The sequence below is a fragment of the Crocodylus siamensis genome, chromosome 8, assembly GCF_052110815.1.
Source record: "Crocodylus siamensis isolate JL-2025a chromosome 8, ASM5211081v1, whole genome shotgun sequence".
NCBI classification, from domain to species: Eukaryota; Metazoa; Chordata; order Crocodylia; family Crocodylidae; genus Crocodylus; species Crocodylus siamensis.
In genome coordinates this window covers 41,309,265-41,334,171 of record NC_143402.1, presented here as the reverse complement: position 1 = coordinate 41,334,171, position 24,907 = coordinate 41,309,265, and the positions used below count along the sequence as shown (strand labels likewise).

The 24,907-nt window shown below is 50.4% G+C and overlaps 1 protein-coding gene and 1 long non-coding RNA gene across 2 annotated transcripts in view; one reads left to right on the top strand and one right to left on the bottom strand.

Annotated features, from left to right (window-relative positions):
• The window catches only part of BCORL1 (BCL6 corepressor like 1), a 47,476-nt gene extending 29,923 nt beyond the window's left edge, over window positions 1–17,553 (top strand). The window contains exons 10-14 of the mRNA XM_090060164.1: window positions 89–255; window positions 459–604; window positions 2,445–2,522; window positions 10,461–10,611; window positions 15,820–17,553. Coding sequence (XP_089916290.1) covers window positions 89–255; window positions 459–604; window positions 2,445–2,522; window positions 10,461–10,611; window positions 15,820–16,099 — 822 coding nt within the window. The 3' untranslated portion in view covers window positions 16,100–17,553. The remainder of the gene's footprint in view (window positions 1–88; window positions 256–458; window positions 605–2,444; window positions 2,523–10,460; window positions 10,612–15,819) is intronic.
• Window positions 10,626–20,502, bottom strand: LOC149858327 (uncharacterized). Its single transcript, XR_016443827.1, has 3 exons — window positions 19,945–20,502; window positions 19,751–19,833; window positions 10,626–14,204 (listed from the first exon to the last, which is right to left on the bottom strand). It is a non-coding gene; the product is annotated as an uncharacterized LOC149858327 (long non-coding RNA).
• Between the last annotated feature and the right edge of the window lie 4,405 nt (window positions 20,503–24,907).

Here is a 24,907-nt window from a genome sequence, read left to right as displayed (position 1 = left end):
CCCTGTTCACTGCTGTAAGTCTGAGTGGCCCAGGCCCCTTCCTTTTGGTTTATCTGTAACCAGGCCTCTCTGGTGTTTATTTCTCGAGGATGTGGTGCTGTACTGCCTCCAGAAGAAGAGCAGTGATGTGAACCACCGTGATAATGCTGGCTACACTGCCTTGCATGAAGCCTGCGCACGAGGCTGGATTGATATCCTGCACATTCTGCTGGAACATGGAGCCAATGTGAACTGCAGCGCCCAGGATGGCACAAGGCAAGGTGGCTTTCAGCACTGTTAACCCAGAAGACGGGGCAAGACAGGAGATCCTAGAGCCAGGGCAGCAGAGTTGGGAGTCTTTCAGGAAGTGGTGTTAAGCTGGCTTGAGACAGCAGTGCCATCTGGCAGGAAGTAGGTTATTTGATTTATGAACTCTCCAGCTCTCTTTGTCTTTTGCTAACACTTTCTTCCCTCACCAGGCCTGTGCATGATGCAGTGGCAAACGACAACCTGGAAACCATGTGGCTTCTACTCTCATATGGTGCTGATCCCACTCTTGCTACCTACTCGGGGCAGACAGCCATGAAACTGGCCACTAGTGAAGTGATGAAACGCTTCCTTAGTGGTAAGTGCTGAGCCTTGGGGCATCCTAAAGACTAACACTTACTGAGATCACTTCCCCCCGAAGATTAAATATTTTTCAAGCAGGTGGTGTCAAATATAAAAACTCACATCTATGTTCAGGGCTACAGTTAGGCATTAAGAGTCAGGAAATGCCAGCACACTGATGGAATGGGCAAGTATAACTCTTTCCATGGTGCCCATGGCTTTACAATCCAGGCTTTAATCACTGAATGACTTTTGAAAGCAGCTTATAATTACATATAGTGCAAGAGAACCCAGATCATTCATCTCCAGTGATTCGCAACCCGCTTAATTCACATCAGTTTGCCAAATTAAAGACATACCATACTGCTGCTGGCTGTGATTTTTACCTCTAAAGATGCTTCTTCTCTGCTCAGCTGGACCTCTGCCATGGTCCCACACAGCTGTTTGCTGCAGCTCTATAAACCCCTGGGCAGATTGCAAACCCTTATCTAAACGAGCAATGTATCCCAGTTCTACTGTATAGAATTTGTTTTCCTGTTTTAGGTACACAATCCAGGGACATCTATGAAAAACTCAGAACACGTAACTAAAGACAGTATAATGCAGACTCCCAGGGGGCCAAGCCAATGTGTATTCAGCCCAAATGCTGGCAATGCTTGGCTCTAATATACAGCCCAAATGCTTCATTAACACTGTGGAGAAATGCAAAACTCTAAAACCCTTGATTCAGAGTTTTATTAGACAAACTAAGAAATCACAAAAAAATATCTTTTGTGATATCTTAGTTGGTCTAATAAGAGGTATTATCTCTGAACCAAGAGTTTTAGAGTTTTGAATTTCTTTTTGTCTCAGACCAACATGGCTACCAAATATACCCCACTAGCACTGTTGCAGCTGAGAAAAGATGCTGTCAACTCTAAAATCATTTTATCTGAACACTTGTTTACCTGCCATTATTAGAAGTAATGCTTCAGAATGCAGTAGCTGAAAGATCAGATTGAACTGTGTTTGGTATGTGCACCATCTGGTATATTCAGCATCACTTTTTCCCTAATTTTTGTGGGTCTTGTGTAGCAGCAAGGGAGAGAAACAGTTAGGAAGGGTGACTATAAAGGGATAGAACAGGTGTTGCTTCCAGCTGCTTTTTAGCTAGTTTTTCCCCTTCTAAATTCAAGTTGATGAGGTACTTCCTAAAATCCTCTGGTTCAGGAAGGTGGTAGCTGAGCTGTGCCTGTGTGCACCTCTGTCCTTGGCTAAACTCTCAAGTCTGCTTGGAATCACTGCTGTGATGACTGTTGTCTACAAACTCACCCCATGTCTTCAGTCAGATCAATTGGTGTCTGCAGCAGGTCCACCAGCAGTAGGGCAGGTGGTCACATGATGAGGCAGAAGCAGCACAAGTGGCAGCAGCAGCAGGGCAAGTGGCCATGTGTCAGGCAGCCTCAGTGTGAAAGTTTACAGTCTTTGCTTGCTGCCAAGGGCTGTCCCACAGCCCTGGAGCCTCAGATTCCATGGCAAACCCTGCCCTCTCCTAGCCACAGCTACAAATTCCCTAGCTTGCCTATAGCCTGGGGGTCAGGTGGAGAAGCTTTCTTGGCCAGAACTGGCTTGTGAGCCATATGTTTGACACCCATGACCTAGAGCAGTTGTGGGAATCTTCCTCCTTGGAAGTTTTTAAGGGAAGGTTAGATACAAATGTGTCTAGGATGCTTTAGATAGGAATGATTCTGCCTTGTGCAGACAGTTGGACTAAGTGACCTCCTCAGGTCCCTTCCAGCCCTACTTTTCTATGATTCTGTGGTAGTATTGTGTTCTAGCTGGTTTGTGTGTGATGCCTTATACTGTTTTCCCTTCAGATTACCTCTCGGATCTCCAAGGGCGCACTGATGGAGACCCTCAAACAGCATGGGACTTCTACAGCAGCTCTGTACTTGGTGAGTTCAGTAAATCCCATTTCCATTTGCCTCTTCAGAGCAGAGACAGTGGAGCTCTTGGAGAGTTATGAGAATAAACAGGCAATCTGGAACTTGTAAGACTTGTGGCACTGCCTCCTGATCCATGTGGTAAAAAAAAGAGCACGAATTGAGCATATGAAGTACTCCACACCCTTCACTGTATCAAGAAGCCCCTAGTTCCTGACTCTTCTTTCTTTTTCTTTGAGTATTAGTCTACATGAGGACTTACCATCCTATGCCCCATGGATTCAATCTGGCCCATGAAGCTGGGGGGGCTTTGCCTGTGCAGTGGCCAAGCAGAGTTGGGGGTTGGGTGGGAGCAAGTGCCAGTGGTGGTTATAGCAGAGCAGGCCAGGTTGGAAGTGGCCCATGCCCCAAAATGTTGCCAGCTTCTGGCTTAAATAAGATGCTTCCCCACATGCGTGAGATTGGATTTATTGGTCAGTTGTCTCCATTTCTTACGATCATAGGAAAGTAGAGCTGGAAGTGACCTAACAAGATCATGTAATCCAGCGCCTGCTCAAGGCAGGATCATCCCTAAGCATTTGGATGCTTATGAACCCTCTTAGGTTTTAAAATGTAAAGGAGCCCCATGTGCCACTCAGTTCCTTCTTAGGGGACCCACCTCTTGGTCCACTGCTACCTTACAACTACCTTTGCCATTATTCTTAATATTAGTTTCCTGGTAGTCTTTGTAGTAATCTGTTAGATCCACTGTCAGGAAAAAAAATGGGGAAAAGAGAAACTCATTAGTCCTTCAGAAAGTTTTTCTCAGTACTGAGTTATCAGTGACTGGATCACCTCTGTGATGGAGGCTTTGTCTCCAGGCTTTAAGACTTTTCCAGCTTGTGAAGCAGCCATACCTTTAAGGCTAAAAACAGACAACTGGTTTAATTAGGGCCCTGATTAGGCTGGGATATGACTTTCACCAAAACACCATAGGTGTTTACACACTAGGCTTAAATGTCAGTTAAGTTGAATTAGAGCTGATTGTTCCAATTGTTTGAGGCAAAGTGTTAATTTGAGTAATTCACAGGTACTTAATGTGAGACAGTAGAGGCTTGTCTATCTGTAAAGTCTTGAGTTTGCTGGTTGTTTGTTTTTATCCTGAATGATCCGTGCATCTCAGCTAAGGAAAGGAGCAGGTAGATAAAAAAATGATTAATATAAAAATGTTCTGTGAGGTACACTCAAAGCTGGAATTGCTTGTTTATTTTTTTTGTTAGTGTGCTATGAAGGGAAGATCTGATCCGAAACCCTTTTGTGAAAAGCTCTTGTTTCTTCAAAATAGCATTCAGCTAGTTTCCCAGGCATTTACAGTTTAATTTCCAGAGGTTAGCTCTTTTCAGATTCAAAAAGAGCTAGCCGCCTTATCAAAGGTCCTTTGGATCAGCCAGTGACTCCTACTTGGAGAAAAGAGAAGGGCTCTGAAACTGGCCTGACAGTTTGATCACCATCCCTGGTCACAGCTCAAAAGACAGTGAAAATTCACTCCTCATACAGGTCAGTTTGAGGCTCCAGCATCCAGATCTTACCAGCTGGCTACAATAAATCTGCCTACACCAAATCTGACCAGCAGGCTAGCTATTCAGCACTGTTCCAATTCAGTTGAGACACTTTTACTACTGACCGGGGCACCACGTTCTATATCACTGTCAGTTCTTCAGATACCATGCCATGATGGGCAGACAACAATAGTTTCATAGTTTCTAGGGTCGGAAGGGACCTGAGCAGATCATCTAGTCTGACCCCCTGCCATGGCAGGAAAGAGTACTGACGTCAAACGACCCCAGCAAGGTGTTCATCTAACCTCCTCTTAAAGACCCCCAGGGTAGGAGCCAGCACCACTTCTCTTGGAAGCTGGTTCCAGACCCTAGCTGCCCTGACCGTGAAGTAGCGCCTCCTGATATCTAACCGAAACCTACCCTCTGCCAGCTTGTGACCATTATTCGTGGTCACTCCTGGCAGTGCTCAGGGGAACAGGGACTCCCCCAATGCCTGCTGATCCCCCCCCCGACTAGTTTATAACAGGCCACAAGATCCCCCCTCAGCCTTCTCTTCTGGAGGCTGAACAGGTTCAGGTCCCGTAGCCTCTCCTCGTAGGGCCTGCCCTGCTGCCCCCTGATCATGCGAGTGGCCCTCCTCTGGACCCTCTCCATGCTGTCGACATCCCTATTGAAGTGCGGCACCCAGAACTGGACACAGTACTCCAGCTGCAGCCTGACCAGTGCTGCACAGAGGGGGAGGATCACCTCTTTGGACCTGCTCGAGATGCATCTGTGGATGCATGACAAGGTACGGCTGGCCTTCCTGACTGCCTCCCCACACTGCCGGCCCATGTTCATCTTGGAGTCAATGATGACTCCAAGATCCTTTTCCACCTCCATGCTGACAAGAGGGGTGTTCCCCAACCTGTAGGTATGGTGCCAGTTTTTCCTCCCCAGGTGCATCACTTTGCACTTGTCTGTGTTGAATCCCATCCTATTCTCATCCGCCCACCCTTGTAACCTGTCTAGGTCTGATTGTAGCCTGTTGCTTCCTTCTAGTGTGCCCACATCCCCCCACATCTTAGTGTCATCAGCAGATTTGAACAGGGTGTTTTTTACCCCCTTGTCCAAGTCACTGATGAAGATGTTGAACAGTGCGGGCCCAAGGGCCGAGCCCTGGGGAACCCCACTGCCCACGTCCTTCCAGGCTGAGAAGGACCCATCCACTACCACCCTCTGGGTGCGGCCCACCAGCCAGTTGGCGACCCATTTGACTGTGTGGGTGTCTACACCACAGCCCCCCAGTTTCTTAATGAGAACGGGGTGAGAGACAGTGTCGAAAGCCTTCCGGAATTCCAGGAAGATTATATCCACTGCTACCCCTGCATCTAATGATCTGGTGATCTGATCGTAAAAGGCCACCAGGTTGGTCTGACAGGACCTGCGCTGATGAACCCGTTTTGGTTGCCCCTAAGCATGCAGTCTCCTGCTGGCCCCTTATGGATGTGTACCAGAATAATTTTCTCAAACAGCTTGCCTAGGATCGAGGTAAGATTAACTGGCCTTTAGTTTCCCGGGTCCTCCTCCTTCCCTTTTTTGAAGATGGGAACCACGCTGGCCCTCTTCCAGTCCTCTGGCACCACACCAGAGCACCATGAGTGCTCATAAAGCTGTGCCAGGGGTCCTGCAATGACCTCGGCCAATTCCCTTAGAACTCTAGGGTGGAGATCGTAACAGTTTCTAATCCAGTACTGATTCTTTTGGCACCCGCTACTTCCAGCGTATCTGGAGACAACAGTAACATCAGAACTGGAATCTCCTGTTTGATTTTACCTTTGTCAGTAGCTTCTATATCTCCCTTGATACTGGAATCCAGGCTTCCAGCTGTGATTTCACTATGTCCAGTACCTTTAGCAACAATTTCAATACTACAGTTTTGACAGCAACACACTACTTAAATGAACAAGAAGGAGCGGTTCCCCTCATGTCTTTTAAGGGGGATTGAAATGATGTGTTCAGCATCAGATCATACTAACAGTTGTACAGTTTGTAGGAATTCAGACTGGCTTTTACTCACTGTCCTGCTAATACTGAGCTTCTTTAGGAAGAAAATCTGGCATGGATGTGATGGTTTAGTACACAGAGGCAGTACACCTACCTGTTTAGCAGTTTTTCAAGCTCCCAGTCATTCTGAATGTTGAATTGGAGGATCAAGGTCTGTTTCCATATATGGTTCCAGCATTTCTGCGTTTCACAGCTTCGATAGTGGCTGGCTGAGCCTGGGAGATGAAAATGTCCTGTATTACAGAACAATATCTATTCTAAGCTGGAAACCTACAACAACATACAGGACTAAGTAGAAACTGGTTTTACTAAGGGCATTTTGCCATAATATTCACCATGAAAATGCATCTATTCTTGTTAGCCTGTATTACCCGTTTATTACTGAACATCCAGGTCCCTCAGATAGTTCTGTGAAGGTTCACCTAGGAACAACTCTGCCTGACAATCCTCCATGTGATTTTTTTTTTTTTAATTCTACAGTAAGCACTTTTGAAGGTGCAACATGTTTTTCTATCTTTTAGGGATTGTTTTCTGTCCTGGGGACTTGAATGTTGCCGTTCTATTGTATTCTTTTAAATTGCTAACTAGCATTTTTGATGGCTATCATCTCCAGAGAGAGAGAAATCCAAGCACCAATGACAGTATCACACCACCTTCTGTAAGAACAGGCACTCTTCTTCTCTATCCTAATTTTTTTTCCTAAAGTAGTATCAGATTTTCACTTAATTGTTTTATATGATTACCAAAACTTCACTCATTCTTGGCAGACTCTGAATTCCACACTTTGCTTGCTTTAAATGTTACCTTGTATTACCTCAGCAGGACAGAACTATGCAGCAGATTATTTGTATCCCCTTAACACTGTGCAGGCCTCCGTACCCCGGCGAAAGGAGTGGGGGGTCTCTGTGCTTCTTCTGTGGTACAGGGCTGAGCTGCCAGCTCCAGGTGGGCCCCATGGGAGGGGCTGGGGCTGCAGCTGCTCTGCCTGGCTCTGCAGAGCCCCCCTAAAGCATGGGGCCTGGGGCAGTCGCCCCAATTTGCTGTACCCTTGGGCGGCTCTGGGGGGTAGGGTTTGTGGGGGTACTGTGAAGGGGTGGAATTTGTGGGGGGTGTGGGAGTGTGTGTGGGTGAGTGTGGGGTGTGTAGGCCCCACTACACTTCCTCCACACCTCCCCCATGGTGCACAGGCAGAGCCCCTTGGTGGCATGCAGCTACAGCTGGAGCCCCAGAAGTGCATGTGGCAGCATGGAGCCGTTTTGGCCCGGCCTGATGGTGCATGACTCCCTGTGGCGTACAGTCTACACGCCATCAGGCCAGGTGGACTCTGTAACTCCATATGTGGCTCCCTGCTGGAGTGCTAGAAGCCCCACATGGAGTCATGGAGGCAGCCTGGCCTGATGATTGTGGAGCTCCCACCTGTAGTGCAGCAAACCGCACGTGCTGGCAGAGAGCCAGCCTGGTCTGGTTTGAAGGCATGTGCCAGCAGGTTGGGCCAGCTCTGTCCGGCCACCTGCAGCACCTGGGATTCAGCCTAACCATGCGCTGCCAGGAGACTGCCTGCCATGGGCTATGAACGCTGTGAGGGCCTACAGCCTGCTGCTGCTGGTGGGAACTGCACCATGATGTGGGGGGGAGAGGGGGAGCTTGTAGCAGGGGTCCCACCCCCACCAACTTCTACACCCACCCACAAACCCTACACCACCCCTCCTTCTTGCAGGTAGGAGCTCCCTGTCCACTTACTAGCTGGCCAGTCACCTGCCACCACATCTGGTGCTTCCAAATGGGGCTCCCAGCAGGAGTGCTGCACAGAGCCTGGTTCAGTGGCACATGACCTCTGAAAGCCTGCCTCCTGCTGGCTTTCAGAAGGGCAGCTGTGGGCTGGTAATAATTGTTTTTTGGAGGGGCCCTGCAGGCTGGATAGAATAGGTTGGCTGGCTGAATCTGGCCCAAGGGCTGTATTTTGCCCACCTCTGCTTTAATGTAACAGGTGGTAAAGCACCTTAGTGATGCTTCCTGCCAACCGGTCCTTTTTGCCTTTAGGAGAGTCATTGGAGGGGGTAGGCTTGGGTATATATGTGGCTATTATGGTCACTGCTAGCCAAATGTTTATGTGAGACATAGGTACCAAGAGTGGGGTCCATGTAGAAAAAACATCTTGAAAAACCTGTAAGGTAAGGAACCATTCAAAACTGAACCACAGAATGGAGTTGCCAATGGAGCTCTGCATGCAGAGTATCCAGCACTCTGAAACAAACCAGCCCCTGCACCCGAGATATGGAACTGGACAAGAAGCTTAGCTGGAATCTGGTGGACCTGACCTTCCTGAGTCTGGAGAGGATAGGCTCTGGATAGAAGAGATTATTGCTTTGAATTAGGGATGTAAATACCAATTTAAAAAATATCTGTTTAACCAGTTGTTACTACAATGGTCAAATGATTAATCAGTACGGCAACCCCCAGTTTGGCCCATGTGGGGCTGTTCTGCCTGGCTCCAGCAGGGTGTTTCAAGCCCTCTGAGGTGTGGTGGGGTTGGTGGCTCCCCAGACAGCTCTCCAGGGCTCCAGCTCACAATGAGCAAGGTATAGTGGTCTGGGACAGGGTGCACTATGGGGCTGAGCTGCAGGCCCCAGGGAACCATCCTGCACCCCCTTACCTCCACCTTACCCTGCCAGGCTTTGTGGCAGGTGGTGGGGAGGCTGGGGTTCACAGAGCCTAGCTATAGATACTAGTTCCCCCTCATCCTCGCTCCTCCTCCCTCTCACCTGTCCTGCCACCTTCTGGTTCCTGTTGGGGCACTATGTGGCTTCCCTCCCCACCTTTACCTTGCTGAACTGCACCCCACCCCATGCTAAATGATAACCAGTTAGCTAGAACTGGTTATCACTGGGCATATTGGTTAAACAGTTAATTGTTTAACCATTCACATCCCTAGTTCGAACAGTCTTGGGCCTGCCTTGCAGAGGGGAGGGCAGGACCGAATTAACACATAGGCAAAGTAGGCACATGCCTAGGGGCCTAAGTGAAGAAGGGGCCCAGTTGTGCTTATTTTATATATTGTAATTATTGAGTGAAAATAAAGTAATATAAATATACAGTATTAAGTAGGGGCTCACGAGTGTGTTTGCCTAGGGCCCACTGCAGGGTTAATCTGGCCCGGGGGAAGGGGAACCAGCTTATTATTTACCTAGATGCTGGGGTAAAAGGAAGTGTGAGACCCTCCTCCCCCCCAGTGTTCAGTTCCTCTGTTTGACCTGTAGTAGTGTGTTAAGCCAGGTGGAGCTTAAGCAAGCATCTGTCCAGCTCTCTTGACTTCTCTGCCTTCCCCCACCTGATTTGTAGTTCTGCTGCCATACAGCAGTCCTTGAGGCCCCTGTTGCCCCATTCATTGCCCACAGATGGGTTTCTGAGGCATGTCCTACTGAGTGAGTTGTAGGTCCTTCAGTATACAGTTTTCAATAGTCATTATAGATGCCAAGATGAACATGGGCCGACAGTGTGGGGACGTGGTCAGGAAGGCCAACCATACCCTGTCATGCATCCACAGATGCATCTCAAGCAGGTCCAAGGAGGTGATCCTCCCCCTCTATGCAGCAATGGTCAGGCCGCAGCTGGAGTACTGCGTCCAGTTCTGGGCACCGCACTTCAGGGGGGATGTGGACAACATGGAGAGGGCCACTCGCATGATCGGGGGCAGCAGGGCAGGTCCTATGAGGAGAGGCTACGGGACCTGAACCTGTTCAGCCTCACCAAGAGAAGACCAAGGGGGGATCTAGTGGCCATTTACAAACTAGTGGGGGGGGACCAGCAGGCACTGGGGGAGTCCCTGTGCCTCCGAGCACTACCAGGAGTGACTAGAAATAACATGGCAAAGGGTAGATTCAGGCTAGATGTCAGGAGGCGCTACCTCACTGTCAGGGCGGCTAGGATCTGGAACCAACTTCCAGGAGAAGTGGTGCTGGCTTCTACCCTGGGGGCCTTTGAAAGGAGGCTGGATGAACCCCAGTACTCTTTCCTGCCATGACAGGGGGACTTGATGTTCTGCTCAGGTCCCTTCCAACCCTACCAACTATGAAACTATGACAATGCAGGTTCCATCGATCTCATAGTGACCAAATCATAATCAGGCAGATAAAGCCACTCAGTCTTATGGAACCATGTGAAATGTTTTATTGCCTATTTTTGCTCTCAGCGCAGTAAGAATATGGCTGGCCCAACCTGCATTGCTATGCAGGGGCTCTGAATTATACTCCTGGTGCTGGGAGTTTTTGCTGTCCCTCCCTCCATGTCATCACCAGTTCCCAAGGAAATGTGTGTCAGCTAGAGTGAAAGCCTGGGGGTTGCCAACACCCAATTTTGCTTTTTTCAGAGGGAAAGGATGGGATTAGCTGCGACCTTCTGCTCAATCCTCCTGGAAATTCGGATCAAGAAGAAGAACAAGACTCCGACACATTCATGTTTGAGTTCTCAGACAAGCCTCTGCTTCCCAGCTACAACCTCCAAGTGTCAGTTTCCCGAGGGTAAGTGTCACTAAGTCTTTGCACAGCAGATCCTGAGACTGAGAAATTTGGGAAGCAGAAATGTATCAAGTGGAGCAGATTCTCAACCAGGGTGCTGCAATTGTTATGCCATATTAGTACTGCTAGGTGTGTAAACACTTGCATGTGCTTCACAAGACAAACCCAGAGATTTCAAATAGGAATCTATAGTTTAGGTACCATTTTGACCTGCTTTTTGGTCTTTCAGAGGTCTTTACAACACAAGAATCACTTTGCTATCTCAAAAAGAGAATGGAAACTAAGAGCTGCCATTTTCTAAAGTTTAGAAATATTAACCACTGGCCTTCTAGCCAGGGTTGGGGAAGTTGATCTAATTGAGAAATGGGGGAGTCAGTGAAACAGAGAACATGCACCTGGCTGGTTAGCTGAGAGGGCAAGAATACCCCATTCTGCCCTCTAAGGGGGCAGAGAGAACAGTAGGCAGGGTACATGGGATGTCCATATACTGAGCAATGGATGATGCGTGCTTGAGTGCATCTGAGAGCCAAGGCAAGCACTATAGAAACACAATAGAGATAGCTGATATACTGTACTTACTTTGCATTTTTCATTGTAGATATCAGAGTGCTTGACTGGGGGAAATGCCCTTATCTCTGTTTTACAGATAAGGAGGTAGAGGAATGGAGAGTTGCCCCTGGTGTGTCAGTGGCAGAGCCAGAAATAGAATTCAAGTCTTTTGGTTTCCATTCTGGTGCACTGTCCACTGAAGTACTGTCTCATAAAGGTGCATAGTACTGGGCTATTCCATTATGGAAATGGACGTGAGGAAATGTCAGCATTGTAAACCCAAAATCAAAGAAGCAAATAAGTGTTCAGGCATCCTTAAGTATTGGGTGGAGATTACTGTAGAGCAGGAGTGGGCAAAATATGGTCTGCGGGCTAGACCTGGCCCACAGGTGAGCAGCTCCCCCCCACCCAACTGATTGGATTCAGCCTGGGACATTCCATATGGGGCCAAGCCCTGCCTGCTCCTGTTTGGGAAAGCCTGCACCAAACACCCATCAGTCCTGCAGCCCTGGCTAGAGTACACAGCTTCCAGGCAGGGCTGCTCTCCGTGTGGCTGCAGCTGCATGGGTACTGCTCAGTTTCTTCTGCCTCCAGCAACTCTTCCCCTGCCCCTGCTGCACTGCTCCAGGTGACGGGGAAGCTGCAGCCAGGTGGCTCCAGCCCCAGCACCTGGGGCTCCTGCTCCCAGCTGCTTTCCACCCACTCTGCCCACTTGGCACAATGAGCAGCCACCTGTGGGCTCCCAAACAGGTGGAAGGCAGCTGGGAGCTGGAGCTGGCACTCTGCACATTTGGGCAGGATCTGCCCAGCTGCAGCTTCCTCTCCACCTGGAGCAGTGTAGGAGGTGGAGAAGGAGGAAGAGCTGCTGGAGGCGGGGGAAGCCAAGCAATACCTGGGCAGCTGCACCCACACTGGGAGCAATCCCAGTGGAAAGCTGTGTGTGCTGACTGAGGTTGGTGGGCATGGGTAGGAACACAGTGCAGGCTGCCCCAGGTGGGAGCAGGTGGGGCTCAGGCCCATGCAGAGTACCAGGGGGGCAGCTGTGGGCTGGATGGAAGGGGAGAGGGCAGACTGCACCTGCACCACCTGGCAAGCTTTGTTGCACATGCCCCCTGCCTCTCCATCCCCAGCTGCCCCCAGGACCTAGCACCTGCCCGCACACCAACCCCACCTTGCCACACACAATATACAAGAGTAAGATTTTATTTTGAGCTGTTATGCAATCACCTCTATATGCACTACTATAAAAAACATAAATCAGGACAAAAATATTTTTGGAAATAAAATTAAAATATATTGTAAGAGATGTTTGATAGTATATGATTTGTTTTTTTATCCAGAATTTGCTAAAATGATACCTTCTAAAAGATTGTGTGTGTATGGCCCTCAACAGCTCACCAGAACTTGTTAAATGGCTCTCCACCCAAAATAATTGCTCACCCCTGGCACAGAGGCTGTGTTTATTTATCCAGTTTGGGTCTTTAAGTTTGGTTCCCTGCTCTCCAGAGGGGCATTGTCGAGGTTGAAAAAACCAAGGCAAGAACAGAGAAAAAGCTCAGTCATGTGAAATGGAAGAATTCCATACAAGAGAATCAAAAGGTGTACACTATATGATTTAGAAAGGAAATAAGGCAGGGGTTTATAAAAGAATGAATGATGCCAGTAAGACCAAAATTCACGGTGGTTTTGAGTTTCCGTCTTCAACTTTTGCCAAACAGCAGTATACACCTTGCATACACCAGGAAACTTGTCCTTGGTATTCCCTCTGTTGTGGCACTTGTCACTGTTTGTGTCCAACTGTGGTTGTACCAGCAACAATTATGCAGACACCACGCTGGGCTGCTGCTTTTTTTCCTCCTTAAGTACCTCACATTCTAATTACACTCAGAGCTACAAACACAGTGCTTGCTCCATTGGTGGGAGTGCCAGAACTGACAGTAAACTTGGAGCTGCCCTATTGGTAGCCATGGGGGAGGGGAGGCAAAGCATTCTAGTGCAAACCAGGCCCTGAACACTTAGCTTCTGTTTCTCCCTCTGTAAAATGCAGCCAATGTATCACCTAAAAGTTTGTAGAGGGGACTTGTGCACCACAGACAGCACCAACTCCGGGGTCAGTGATGGCTTCTTAGTTATAGATGCAACTAGGTATCTTTTATAGTCAAGGTCCTGTCTGTCTGTGGCAAACTAGACAAAATTTTGCAGCATGAGTCCTCGAGTCTCTTCATCATCACTTGTGCACTTGTCAAACAACTGGACTTCAAAGTCATCAGAGATGGCTAGAAAGCATTGATGGTAGCTTGTAGCACTGGGAAAGATAGTCTGAGACTGGGCTAAGCACATTAGCTGGGTGGGTGTCTATTAAAATTATCAATATTAAATTTACTGACAAGGTGAGTGTTGGCCATCATTTTAAGTTTTGGTTGTGATTGTGCCCCACTGAGATGAATGAGATAGTCAGGCCACTGAATTCTTGTTCAGCAGTAAGTTCTCCTTGACTGAAGAATCACAACATAATGTAGAACACTTTGATATTCTCAACCCATTGGTGGTGGTGAAAAGAACTCCACTGAAACATTATTTGACTGCCAGCAGGAGGCCTGTTTTGCTTAAACTGAAAAAAAGACATGAAAGATTAAGAATGTAGAAATGAGCACTCCTCTTCCCTCCTCCTTAGAAGAATGCAAATCTTTGCACACTTACACATTCCTAGCTGCTTGAATGGGCATACATTCATGCATAGGATAGATGGTTGTGTAGAAAAATACTTCAACTCCAAATCCCACTGCGTGGGTCATTACCCTGTGGGTTACTGCTGATGCAGGAACACTTACAAGTGGCCACGTTTAATGTGTAACTTCCACTTGCAAAAGCTGATATTGGAAGTTTGGATGCAAGTAAATCTGACACATGCAGCACACTCATTTTGGACCCCAGATTGGGGCAGAAGCTGGGAATGAGATACTCCAAGGCTCCATCCATTTGCAGTGCCTGAATGAGATGCTGTAGAACTGTTGCTTGTTTTTCTTTGATTTTTAATTAGCACTGACCTGAAAAGGAGATTTAAAAAAAATTAGGCCTCTCCTGCTGTGATGTCCGCTTACTTTATAAGGTAAAGGAAGGGCTGGAATGTGGGGGATTTATGTTCTTTTTTCTTTGCTTTAGGCCTTTCTGCACACAACAGGTTGTATCAATTACTAGAATGAGTTGAGCTCTGAAATAGCTGAATGCTGAAGGCCTCAGGTATAGACACTCTTGATGTTGATCTGAGGCCTAAGGCCTTAGCTTGAGTGTCCATGCTTGAGGTTTGCAAGGATTAGAATAAACCAGCTTCTAAACCTGTTTAATTATGGTGTGATTTTTATTATCATCATTATTATTACAAAAGTAAAAAATACCTCATTTTCAGTTTTTCAACTTTCAGTTTCTGAAGTTTTGTAACTTTACTGTTTTGCTCATTCTTCTGTCATCCTAATGCCTTTCTGCCTTAACAGTTCTTAATTGCTCATGTTTAAAAGAAAGCAGAAATAAAAACCCATGTGTGGGGAAGAGGGAGACATTTTAGGCTCTGCTGATGCATCATAAACAAACCACAAAGGGCACAAGCCCCACTGATGTTTGGCAACTGCTTCAGACATTATTTATCAAATGCATATAGGGTAAAACAGTCAGTAACAGTTTGGGAAGGGCCTTGACTGAGCCTCAGCCTGCATAGTGGTTAGCAAAGGAAAGTACCATGAGAAACTGATGAAATCTGGGGACAGCCACTGCTAGCTAACAAGATTTGCTGTCTCAGGCTTCTGGATTCTTGATCACTCATGATTTCATAGGGAGCATCAATAAGAATTAACCAAAAGGGCCCACTGGGGAGGGACACTGCAACTCCTGAAAGAGGAATCTTGGAGGCTCTGGCTAACTGCAGGGACCAAATGCCCAGAGAGAGCTGTGCTTTCTGAGCAGGTGGTTCCTTTAAGCCACTGTAGAGCTTGCTGAGCAGCTGAAGGAGTGTGTGAGGCACTCCAGGCAGGGAGCTGTTCTGTGGAATTTGGTCACCAGAATCTTGGGCTTCTGACTTGTAAGTTTCATCCTTTCAGCGCAGTGTTTTCCCAGTACTGCCAATGGCTTGTACAGAGAGAGAACCTGTTATAGATGATCTGTTCGGGGAGGCTGCAGTTTCTTTATCAGGTGAATGCAGAAGCAGCAAGTCCCAACTCCATGAAAACCAAGGAGCTTTGTGACATGGGAGTGTGCAGTGAACTCCTCCTTTCTGGGGAAGGGTGAGGTGGGTACTGGACCCTGGGAGCGAAGGAGGGAGTGAGGACATATGGATATGAAGATGAGCAGGGAACAGTTTTGGTAGCACCAGGAAGGTGGGACTTGGGGTACTTGCCCTTTTCCTTTTTGGATTCTCTAGGTTTGCCTGTAGCAGGGAGGCATGATGGGACATGGGCTGGCATGTGACTGCCCCAAGGGTATTTGGTTACAAAGCGTACCTGCACACAGGTAGCTTAGCTAGTGGCTTCTTGTACCTGTGGAGGGCTACACCCATGGGGTTGAGGTCAGGCCTAGCTTTCCAAGCCAGAAAGCCTAGGCCCTGACATTGTCGGGGCTGAAAGTGAGGGTGTGGAATTCGTTCTTTTAACCTGTCTCTTCCTGCCCTTACAGGCCCTGCAACTGGTTTCTCTTCTCTGATGTTCTCAAGAGGCTGAAGCTTTCTTCCCGCATCTTTCAGGCTCGCTTCCCGCACTTTGAAATCGCCACCCTGCCCAAGCTGGAGTTCCAGCGGCAGGTGTCCCTCAGCCAGGTGCTGGCCCAGGAAGAGTTGCAGGAGACCCCAGAGCCACTTGCTCAGGGCGCTGCAGAGACAGTGGAGCTGGTGCGATATGAGCCTGAGCTGCTGCAGCTGTTGGGCTCGGTGTTGGAGTACCAGGCCTGGAGCAGCTGACGGGGAATGAATCTTTCCCTGCATTAGACTGCATCATGAGGCAATAATATGGACCAGTGGGAAGCAGCCTTCTCAATGCCAGCAGCAGGGACTCGGAGTCTTTGGCCAATTCATTTTCCTTTCCTTCTGGCGCCTAAGCTGTAAATGGGGAGAGATGCCACTGATCTCCAAGGATTTCCCTGGGTCCCTTTGTGATGAGCAGCAGCAGCAAATGCAGCTCTCTGCTAGCCCCTTCCAGCTAGGGCAAGCAGCTGGGCCCCACCCACTGGGCTGTACTAGCTGGGTTTCTGGCTAGATAACCAGCTACAGGCTCTACTGAAGTGAGTGGTAGTGGGTGCTTCTGCCCAGCCCTGCCCCAACCCACCCTGCCCAATGGAACCATCTCTCTTTCTGTCTGCCCTTCCCTTCCCAATGTCTTCCATAGTATTTATTTAATTAGTATTTAATTTGTAATGTTTTCTTTGTTTCTGCTGAGTCTGTATCACTGTGATGATGTGAGCCCTGGGCTATGGGAAGAGGGCTTCTCAGATCCCATCCCAGCCCCCCCCCCCAACACTCCCAAACGATCCTGCTCTTCTAAGAGCAGATACCTCCCAGACTACAGACCTGGCAAGTCATGCTTTTGAAGGGACCAGCTCTCACAACTGACACCAAGTTGAGCAATGGGTCTTGTGGGCTGCCACCCCTCCCCCCACCAGTTTTGGAGCTGGCTTCTGCTGGGGCCGTTCATCAATGAGGCCAGCTGAGAGCCATGCTTTCCCCTCCTCACCCCCATGTTTCAGGCTTCCCCAACCACCCCCCAGGCTGGTTCATACATTTCACTCATGCCACTTGTCTCTGGATTCCCTTGAGCTGCTTTACAAGAGCCAGCTGCAGCCCAGGATTCTGAGCAGCTCCTAAGCCCAAGGCAGGGGGGACTCCAGACACTTTCTATCCTTGTAGCCTACACGCAGATGGCCCATGTCCTCCCCATGTGATGTGTCTGCACCAAACGCCCTTACATTCCCACCCTGCACACATCCCTTTCTTCTGTTTTATAGGAGCAGTTCTACTGGAGAGAGCTGGCTGGAGGTGGCAGGTGCCTGCCCCCGACAGGAGCGGAGCAGGGCTGCGCCGCTGTTTGTAGATGGTACAGTTTTATTGTACAGGTGCTAACAAGGACTCTAAGGACTGGACAATCTGTTTTCTGGCTCTCCTCTGCCCAGCAGTGGGAATGTTGGGTGAATTTTTTTTCTTTGTGTTGTGTTTCTTCCCAGCCAGGGCAGTTGTAGCCCCACCCCTTGGACCCCCTGGCTGTCTGCCTCCCCATCCTTGGGAACAGACAGCTCCTTTTTTTAAGCCAAGGGATTTTGCCTTTGGGTGTGTATTCTGGCTGCTCTTTCTGATTTCTGTTTTATTATAAGCAACAGGCTGTGGTGTCAAAAACACTTATGTACAGAAAAACCTGCATCAGGTCCCCTGCCTCACGCCTCTTCTTTTGCAAAGCATAAGCAACCCTTCGCAATGGGGAAGCATTGGCTCTCAGGGAGTGATGCTGGCATGGGGATGACTTGTTTTATGCTTCTGAAGGACGGGATGTTGCCAGTGTCCTCTGGCGTACTGGAGCTGCACTTGAGAGGCAGACTTCTTGCTCAGAAAAGGCCTTTCTCCCCTGGGTTTGTGATGGGAAAGAGGGGGATAGTGAGAGCTGATCTAACACTCAAGCTGTTTGGAAGGGAAGAGGAGAAACATTCATGGTCAGCACCCAGCAGAGGCATCCTGGGTGGTAAACAGCATGGAGAGCAAGGGGGAGATGTCACCTTTTTTAATGACATGTTGATTGGACTTGGCAGCAAGAAAAGGAGGCAACATTCTTCCCTCCCGCCACACCCACATGCCTTTACTACCCACTGGCTGCTGCCTTTGGGGAGAGGGGAGAGTGTAAAAATAGCCAGAACTGCACTGCTGCCACCTGCACTGCAGCTGCTGGCACTGCTCTGGGCATCGGGCACAGCTGCCTAGTGCTGCCTCAGGTGTGCTGCTGCTGAGCCTGAGCCAGAGGTGCTGCAAGGAGGGGCACTGGAAAAGGGTGAGGTGCCCTCGAGCTCCTTCCGGTGCCACCCCTGCCTCCTGCTCCCTCAAGCAGCGCCCCCGTGCCCTGCTACCGCTGCCGGGCGCGGCGCAGAGCAGGCGAGCCAGGGCTGCTGGGCCGGGTGGTGCGGCGCTGCATAAGGGCCCAGCGCCCTGTCGCATGATCGCGGGGGGACGCCGCAGGCCCGCCGGCGGGCCGCGCGCCCGGGCAGCCTCCTGCCTGCGGCGAGGTCAGGGCGCGGCCGCAGCCGGCCCGGCCTCGCCGGGCTCCGCCTCGCAGCGGCGCCCTGGGCCGCGCCCGCTCCGGCCGGCAGCAAAGCAGGGCCCGCCCGCTCCCGGCCGCAGCCCGAGCCGGACGCGTGCTGGCAGGAGGCGCCGACAGCGACACGTGCTCCGCGGGCCCGGGCCCCCATGCCCGCTCGGCGGCTTGGCAGTGCCAGGGCCCCGCGCAGGGCGGGGGCGGCTGCCGCCGGCCCCGGCCCCGGCCCCGGCCCCGGCCCCGGCCGCCGCAAGGCCGGTGTCTGCGCGTGCCGAGGAGGCGCTGCCGCCGCCGGGGCCGAGCTGGGGCCGCGCGCCCGGGGCAGGGAGCGGCCTGCTCCCGCACGGGCTGGGGCCGCGCCCGCCGCCCGCCGGCATCCGGGGCCCGCAGGAGCGCTGCCTGGAGGGGGCGGTGGTGGCGGACTAGCTAGCCCTCCGTGCAGGCGGCCCTGGCCCGGCTCTCGCCGGCCTGGCGGCTTCTGCACCGCGTTGCTGTGGCTGGTTCTAAGGCCCGGGAAAGGGCAGGGGCCCTTGCTGCTGGCCTTGGGCATGGTACGGGGCAGGCAGCCCCAGGCTCGGGCGGCACGTGGCACCGCAGCGCCCAGCACTGCTGGGTAAAGGAGCTCCAGATTCTTGGCTTCCTAAAAATAGCCTCCTGGCCTCAGATTAAAAGGAAACACTCCCCAGAAGTGAACACACTTGCAGGGGGAACAGGTATCACATGCCCTTAAGCCTGCAGAGGGCCTGAGCCACTAGCTAAGGGCCCTTGACCTGAGAGGAGCAGTGAGGTATCATTTAATCTCCGGCCTAGGTTCTGGCTGACTTAAAAGCACAGGCCAAGTGCTGCACTTCCACCGGGAGCTGTGGCTCAGTCTGGCTTCATGCCTGGACACAGCCCAAGGACATAACAGCCGCTGATCTCACTTGCTGCACTGTGGAGCTCAGATGCCTTCTCATGGCCACCCCAGGAGCCCCCCTGCCTCTCCCATTTCCCCCTCCCCAGCTGCCTGCAGGGCCCTGCCAGGATGACACCTGCTGATCTGTCCTTTCTGAGGCAGGTCCAGCCTGTTGCTGCCATCTACCCATCTGGGGGGGGGGGGCAGTAGCATGGCTCTTGTCCAGAGTCAGAGCAGGCCAATGAATTGGCCAATGAATTAGCCAGGAGGGGAATGTCTCATTGGCATAGGCCAGCCAAGTTTGCCTCCTGATTTGTGCTTCCCCCAGTTGTGGAGCCAAGTACTGCTGCTCCGTCATGCTCCTGCTGTTTGCTGCAGCCCACCATAGCCAGTCTGCCCCATCCAGGCAGCAGTACCCTCTCCTTACCTTTGCCATCCTTGCTCTCCTGTGAACTGGAAAGGTGGGGGCAGTGGCAGGGGACGGACACTATAGGAACTTCAGTTTCTGAGCTACAAGGAGAGAAGAGACAAGAAATCACAATGTCTGAGGGCTGTGCTGGGCATTCATTGTGTTCTCCTTTGGCATCTCCCCCAGGCCAGCTTAGATCCTAGGTATGCTACCTCCCTGTGGGCAGTCACTGGGCCTAGTTCCTGCTGCAGAGTACTCTCAGCTACATCCCAGGCTGCACTGCAGAACTCCACCCCCTGGTTCCCTTTCAGAAGCAGTGCTCAAGGTAGCTAGCTTCCCTTTGCATGACTGTTGGTTTGCAGCCACAGAGTGCATCTTCAGCTGTGGCTGCACGTTGCTCCACCTGTACTGTGTGTGCACAGGGACTGCAGAGGTTAGAATCATAACTGGGTAACTCTCATGGCTGTTTGGCAATGCATGGTAGGGCAGAAGTGCCTGGGGTTTATGAGGCTAAAATAGGTTGCTTATTCCTGGTTCTCTATTCCTTATTCCCAGCTCCTTATTCCTGGTTCCTGGTTCCTTTTTCAAAGATAATTTAGACCCAATAGAAGCTTGTTATTAATGAATTACACATCCTAAAGAGAGAGAATTTCATTAGCAATGCATATGTACTAATTAATATGTAAAATAATATCCCATATCAAGTACAGAGCACTAAATGAAGGTCAGATTAGGATGGGATTATGGGACAAAATACTTCTTGGGCCACCCCAGACTGCCTGTTGATGGCACTGGGGGACAGTCCCAAAGAACACTGACCACAGTCCTGCCCGACCTAAAGCACAATTTGGCCATGCCAGGCTGCCCCATGCCTACTATACTATAATGGCTTGAATAAGGAACTGGTTTTTGGGCTGGGATTATGCCTATAAATTCTGCTTGGGCCACCCATCAAAATACCTCTGTGCCACCAGGGGACTCTACCCAATGCATCTGATCAGAGTCCTGCCTGGCCAAAACACGGTTTAGCCATGCCAGGCTGCCAACTGACAGCACCCCAGCCACTGTGCTAAATATATGGAGCTAAATAAGGAACTGGATTTTGGCCTGGAATTATACCCAGAAATCCTTCCTGGACCACCACAGACCATGTCTCTGTGGCACTGGGGGACTGTCATGGACATCTCTGACCACAGACTTGTCTGGCCCAAAGCACGGTTTGGCCATGTCAGGGTGCCAACTAACAGCATCCCAGCCATTGTGTTACATGCATGGACCCAAATAAGAAACTGGATTTTGGGCTGGGATTATAGCTAGAAATCCTTCTTGGCCCACTCCAGAGCAGGTCTCTGTGCCACCGGGGGACTCTCCTGCACATGTCAGACCAGAGACTTGCCTGGTACAAAGTGTCGTTTGGTCGCACCAGGCTGTCAAAAGACACCACTGCAGCCAGCCACTGTGCTAAATATATGGACCTGAATAAGGAACTGGATTTTGGGCTGGGATTATCAATAGAAATTCTTGGGACACCCCACGTCATGTCTCTGTGGCACTGAGGGACTGTCCTGGACATCTCTGACCAGAGACTTGCTCAGCCCAAAGCACAGTTTGGCCATGCTACGCTGCCAACTGACAGCCCCCCCATGCCCACTGTATTAAATGGGGTTTATGAGGCTGAAATTGGTTGCTTATTCCTGGTTCTCTATTCGTTACTCCCAGCTCCTTATTCCTGGTTCCTGGTTCCTTTTTCAAAGATAATTTAGACCCAATAGAAGCTTGAATAGGGAATTGGCTTTTGAGCTGAGATTATAGCTAGAAATCCTCTTTGGGCCACCCCATGGCACACCTCTGTGCCACTGGGGGACACTCCTGGACATCTCTGACCACTGACTTGCCCAGCCCAAAACACAGTTTGGGCGTGCCAGGATGACAGTTAACAGTGCCCCAGCCACTGTGCTAAGTATCTGGACCCAAATGAAGAACTGGATTTTGGGCTGGGATTATACACAGAAATCCTTCTTGGGGCACCCCAGACCACACCTCTGTGCCACCAGGGGACTCTACTGCACATCTCTGACCGGAGACTTGCCTGGCCTAAAGGGCAGTTTGGCCACGCCAGGCTGCCAGCTACAGCACCCCAGCCACTGTGCTAAATACATGGACCCAAATAGCTGGATTTTGGGCTGGAATTATAGATAGAAATCCTTCTTGGGCCACCCCATGCCTCTGTGGCATTGGGGGACTCTCCTGGACATCTCTGACCACAGACTTGCCTGACCCAAAGTGCGGTTTGGCCGTGCCAGGCTGACTACTGAAAGCAGCCCAGCCACAGTGCAAAGTATATGGATCTGAATACGGAACTGGATTTTGGGCTGGGATTATAGCTAGAAATCCTTCTTGAGCCACCCCAGAACATGTCTCTGTCCCATGTGGGGGACTGTCCTGGACATGCCTGGCCAGAGATTTGCCCAGCCCGAAGTTTCTTTGGCTGTGAAAGACAGCATCCCAGCTGCTGTGCGAGGTATATAGACCCAAATAAGGAACTGGATTTTAGGCTGGGATTCTAGCTACAAATCCTTCTTGAGCCACCCCATGTCATGCCTCTGTGGCACTAGTGGACTCCCCTGGACATCCCTGACCAGAGTCTTGCCCGGCCCAGAGCGCAGTTTCTTCATGCCATGCTGCTAACTGCAGCCCCCCATGCCCACTAATATAATAAAAGGCTTAGTCTGTCTGTCTGTAAGTCTGTCTGTCCATCCCTAATGCTTCTAGCCAACTGCACATGTGCCCTCAAGAGGGTGTGCGGCGATTGGTGGGGCAACACATGCTACGTGGGCCCAAGTTTGCATCGCTGCCAGGGAATTTTGACGGTGGGGAACATGCCACTGGGGATCATGGTGGCCCCCTATCCTGGATGCCCGCCAGAACAACTGGCAGGGATGGGGAGACAGGTAGGGAGAGAGGGAGGGGAGGGGAGGGGAGGGGGAGGACAGGAAGCATCTGGCCGGGGGAAGGAGAGGAGCAGGGTTGGACCTGAAGCAGCGGGGAGGGGGGAGGAGTGGGAATGGGCGTGGGACTGGACTGAAGTAGCTGGAGGGAGGAGGGGAGTGGGGTCGGATCCGAAGTGGGGAGTGGGGATGGGGTTGGACCTGAAGCAGTGGGAGGGAGGTGGGGGAAGGGGGGTGGGGCCAGTTGTGGGGCTCCATACCTGTAGTTCTCCCCCTATATCATTCTTGATGGGCAATTTGCTAGTACTAAGTATAACAGCTTGAATAAGGAACTGGGTTTTGGCCTGAGATTATGATTGCAAATCCTTTTTGGGTCACCCACACCATGCTTCTGTGGCACCAGGGGACTCTCCTAGACACTCCTGACCAGAGTCTTGCCCAGCCCAGAGTGCGGTTTCTTTATGCCAGGCTGCTAACTGGCAGCCCTCCATGCCCACTGCACTAAGTATACTGGCTCAAATAAGGAATTTCTTTTGGACCGCAAGTGGTAGAGTCCCTAGATGGCAGCTGTGGGTGAGACTTTCTTCCAAAGTGACTTGGCTAGGAGGGAGCTCCACAGGTTGGTTTGCCACTGACTGTGACTGTGATCCATTTTGAGCTACAGCTAAAGGTTAATAGTTAAGGTTTTGCTTAGGGAGTACCGCTGTTCACCTTTTTCCTTGTAATAAACTTGTTTTAATTTAACATTTGCTAGTGAGTGAGCAGGTTGCTTTAAGTTACAACACCCATTTTTAACCTTTTTACCAAGTTTCTGGGTGGCAGCTGGAGGTAAATGTGAAACGCTATTGAAAAATCCCTAGGGGCCTCTATACACATCCTATGAGGTGGAGAGAGAGGTGCTTTGAATAGAATGGTTCTGAGAGCCCCTGTAATTAAAGCACCTGCAGTGTCACATGTATTCAGCATCCCGTGCTTCAAAATGGTGGTGAGAGTGCTTTAACAAAGCTGGTTCAAAGAGCTTTAGTTAAAGCGCTGCTTCTGCCATTTTGAAACAGGCACAGTGAATAGACACGACACAGAGGCTGCTGGAGTGCACTAATTATCATGGTTCAGCAGACTGGCATGCTAAATAGCATGCATCGGAGCAGAGGTCCGTTACTGGTGCCCTATATATACATGCAGCCATTCATCCTGCCACCCAGTTCCTGGTGGAACGGCAACAAAAAGGTTTTAAAGGTTGGGTGTCATCTGGCAGGCTTACACTCAAAAAGCGAGCATTGTGTTGAGCAGGAATATGTCCAGATTTCTTCAGGATGCTCCTTGGTGGTGGGGACATGTTTTGGGATGATTTCATGAGGGTTTTGCCCCATGAACCCAGCAGAAGGAGAGCTTCTTATTGGTAGCAATGTAAATAGCACATGCGGATGGCGAGTAAATTGGTGCCTGGCATGGCCAAAGAATTCTTTGGACCAGAAAAAAACATGGTCAAGGGTGTCCAGAAGAGTCCCCCAGTGCCACAGAGGCATGGCATGGGGTGGCTTAAGAAGAATTTCTATCGCTAATCCCAGTCCAAAATAAATTCCTTATTCAAGCCATTATACGTAGTGCAGTGGGCATGGGGGCTGCAGTTAGCAGCATGGATGAAGAAACCATGCTCTGGGCTGGGCAACACTCTGGTCAGAGATGTCCAGCAGAGTCCCCTGGTGGCACAGAGACATGGTCTGTGGTGGCCGAAGAAGGATTTCTATGTATAATTCCAGCTCAAATCCCAGTTCCTTATTTGGGTCCGTATACTGTTAGTTGACACCCCGGTAAAGCCAAACTGTGCTTTGGGCCAGGCAAGTCTGTGGTCAGAGATGTCCAGGACAGTCCCCCAGTGCCACAGAGGCATGGCGTGGCATGGCCCAAGAAGAATTTCTATCTATAATCCCAGCCCAGAATCTGGAGAGGGGGGAAGTGTGCCTGGACCCCAAGCAGCAGGAGGGAAGCGGGGGTGAGCCTGGACGGGGAGGAGCCCGGGGCTCTGTCCTCCCCCGCCATCATTCTTGATGGGCAATTGGCTAGTGGAATCAGAAGGTGGGCAGTCCAGAAAGCCTAAGACACTGCCAGCATGGTAAGATTTGCTGTAAGGGCCGGATCCTCTCTGCTGCAGCACTTACACCTGTGTAAAGTGAATGCCCAGAGAGTGCAAGATGCTGATATTTAAATAGCAATAGGTTCCATCTGG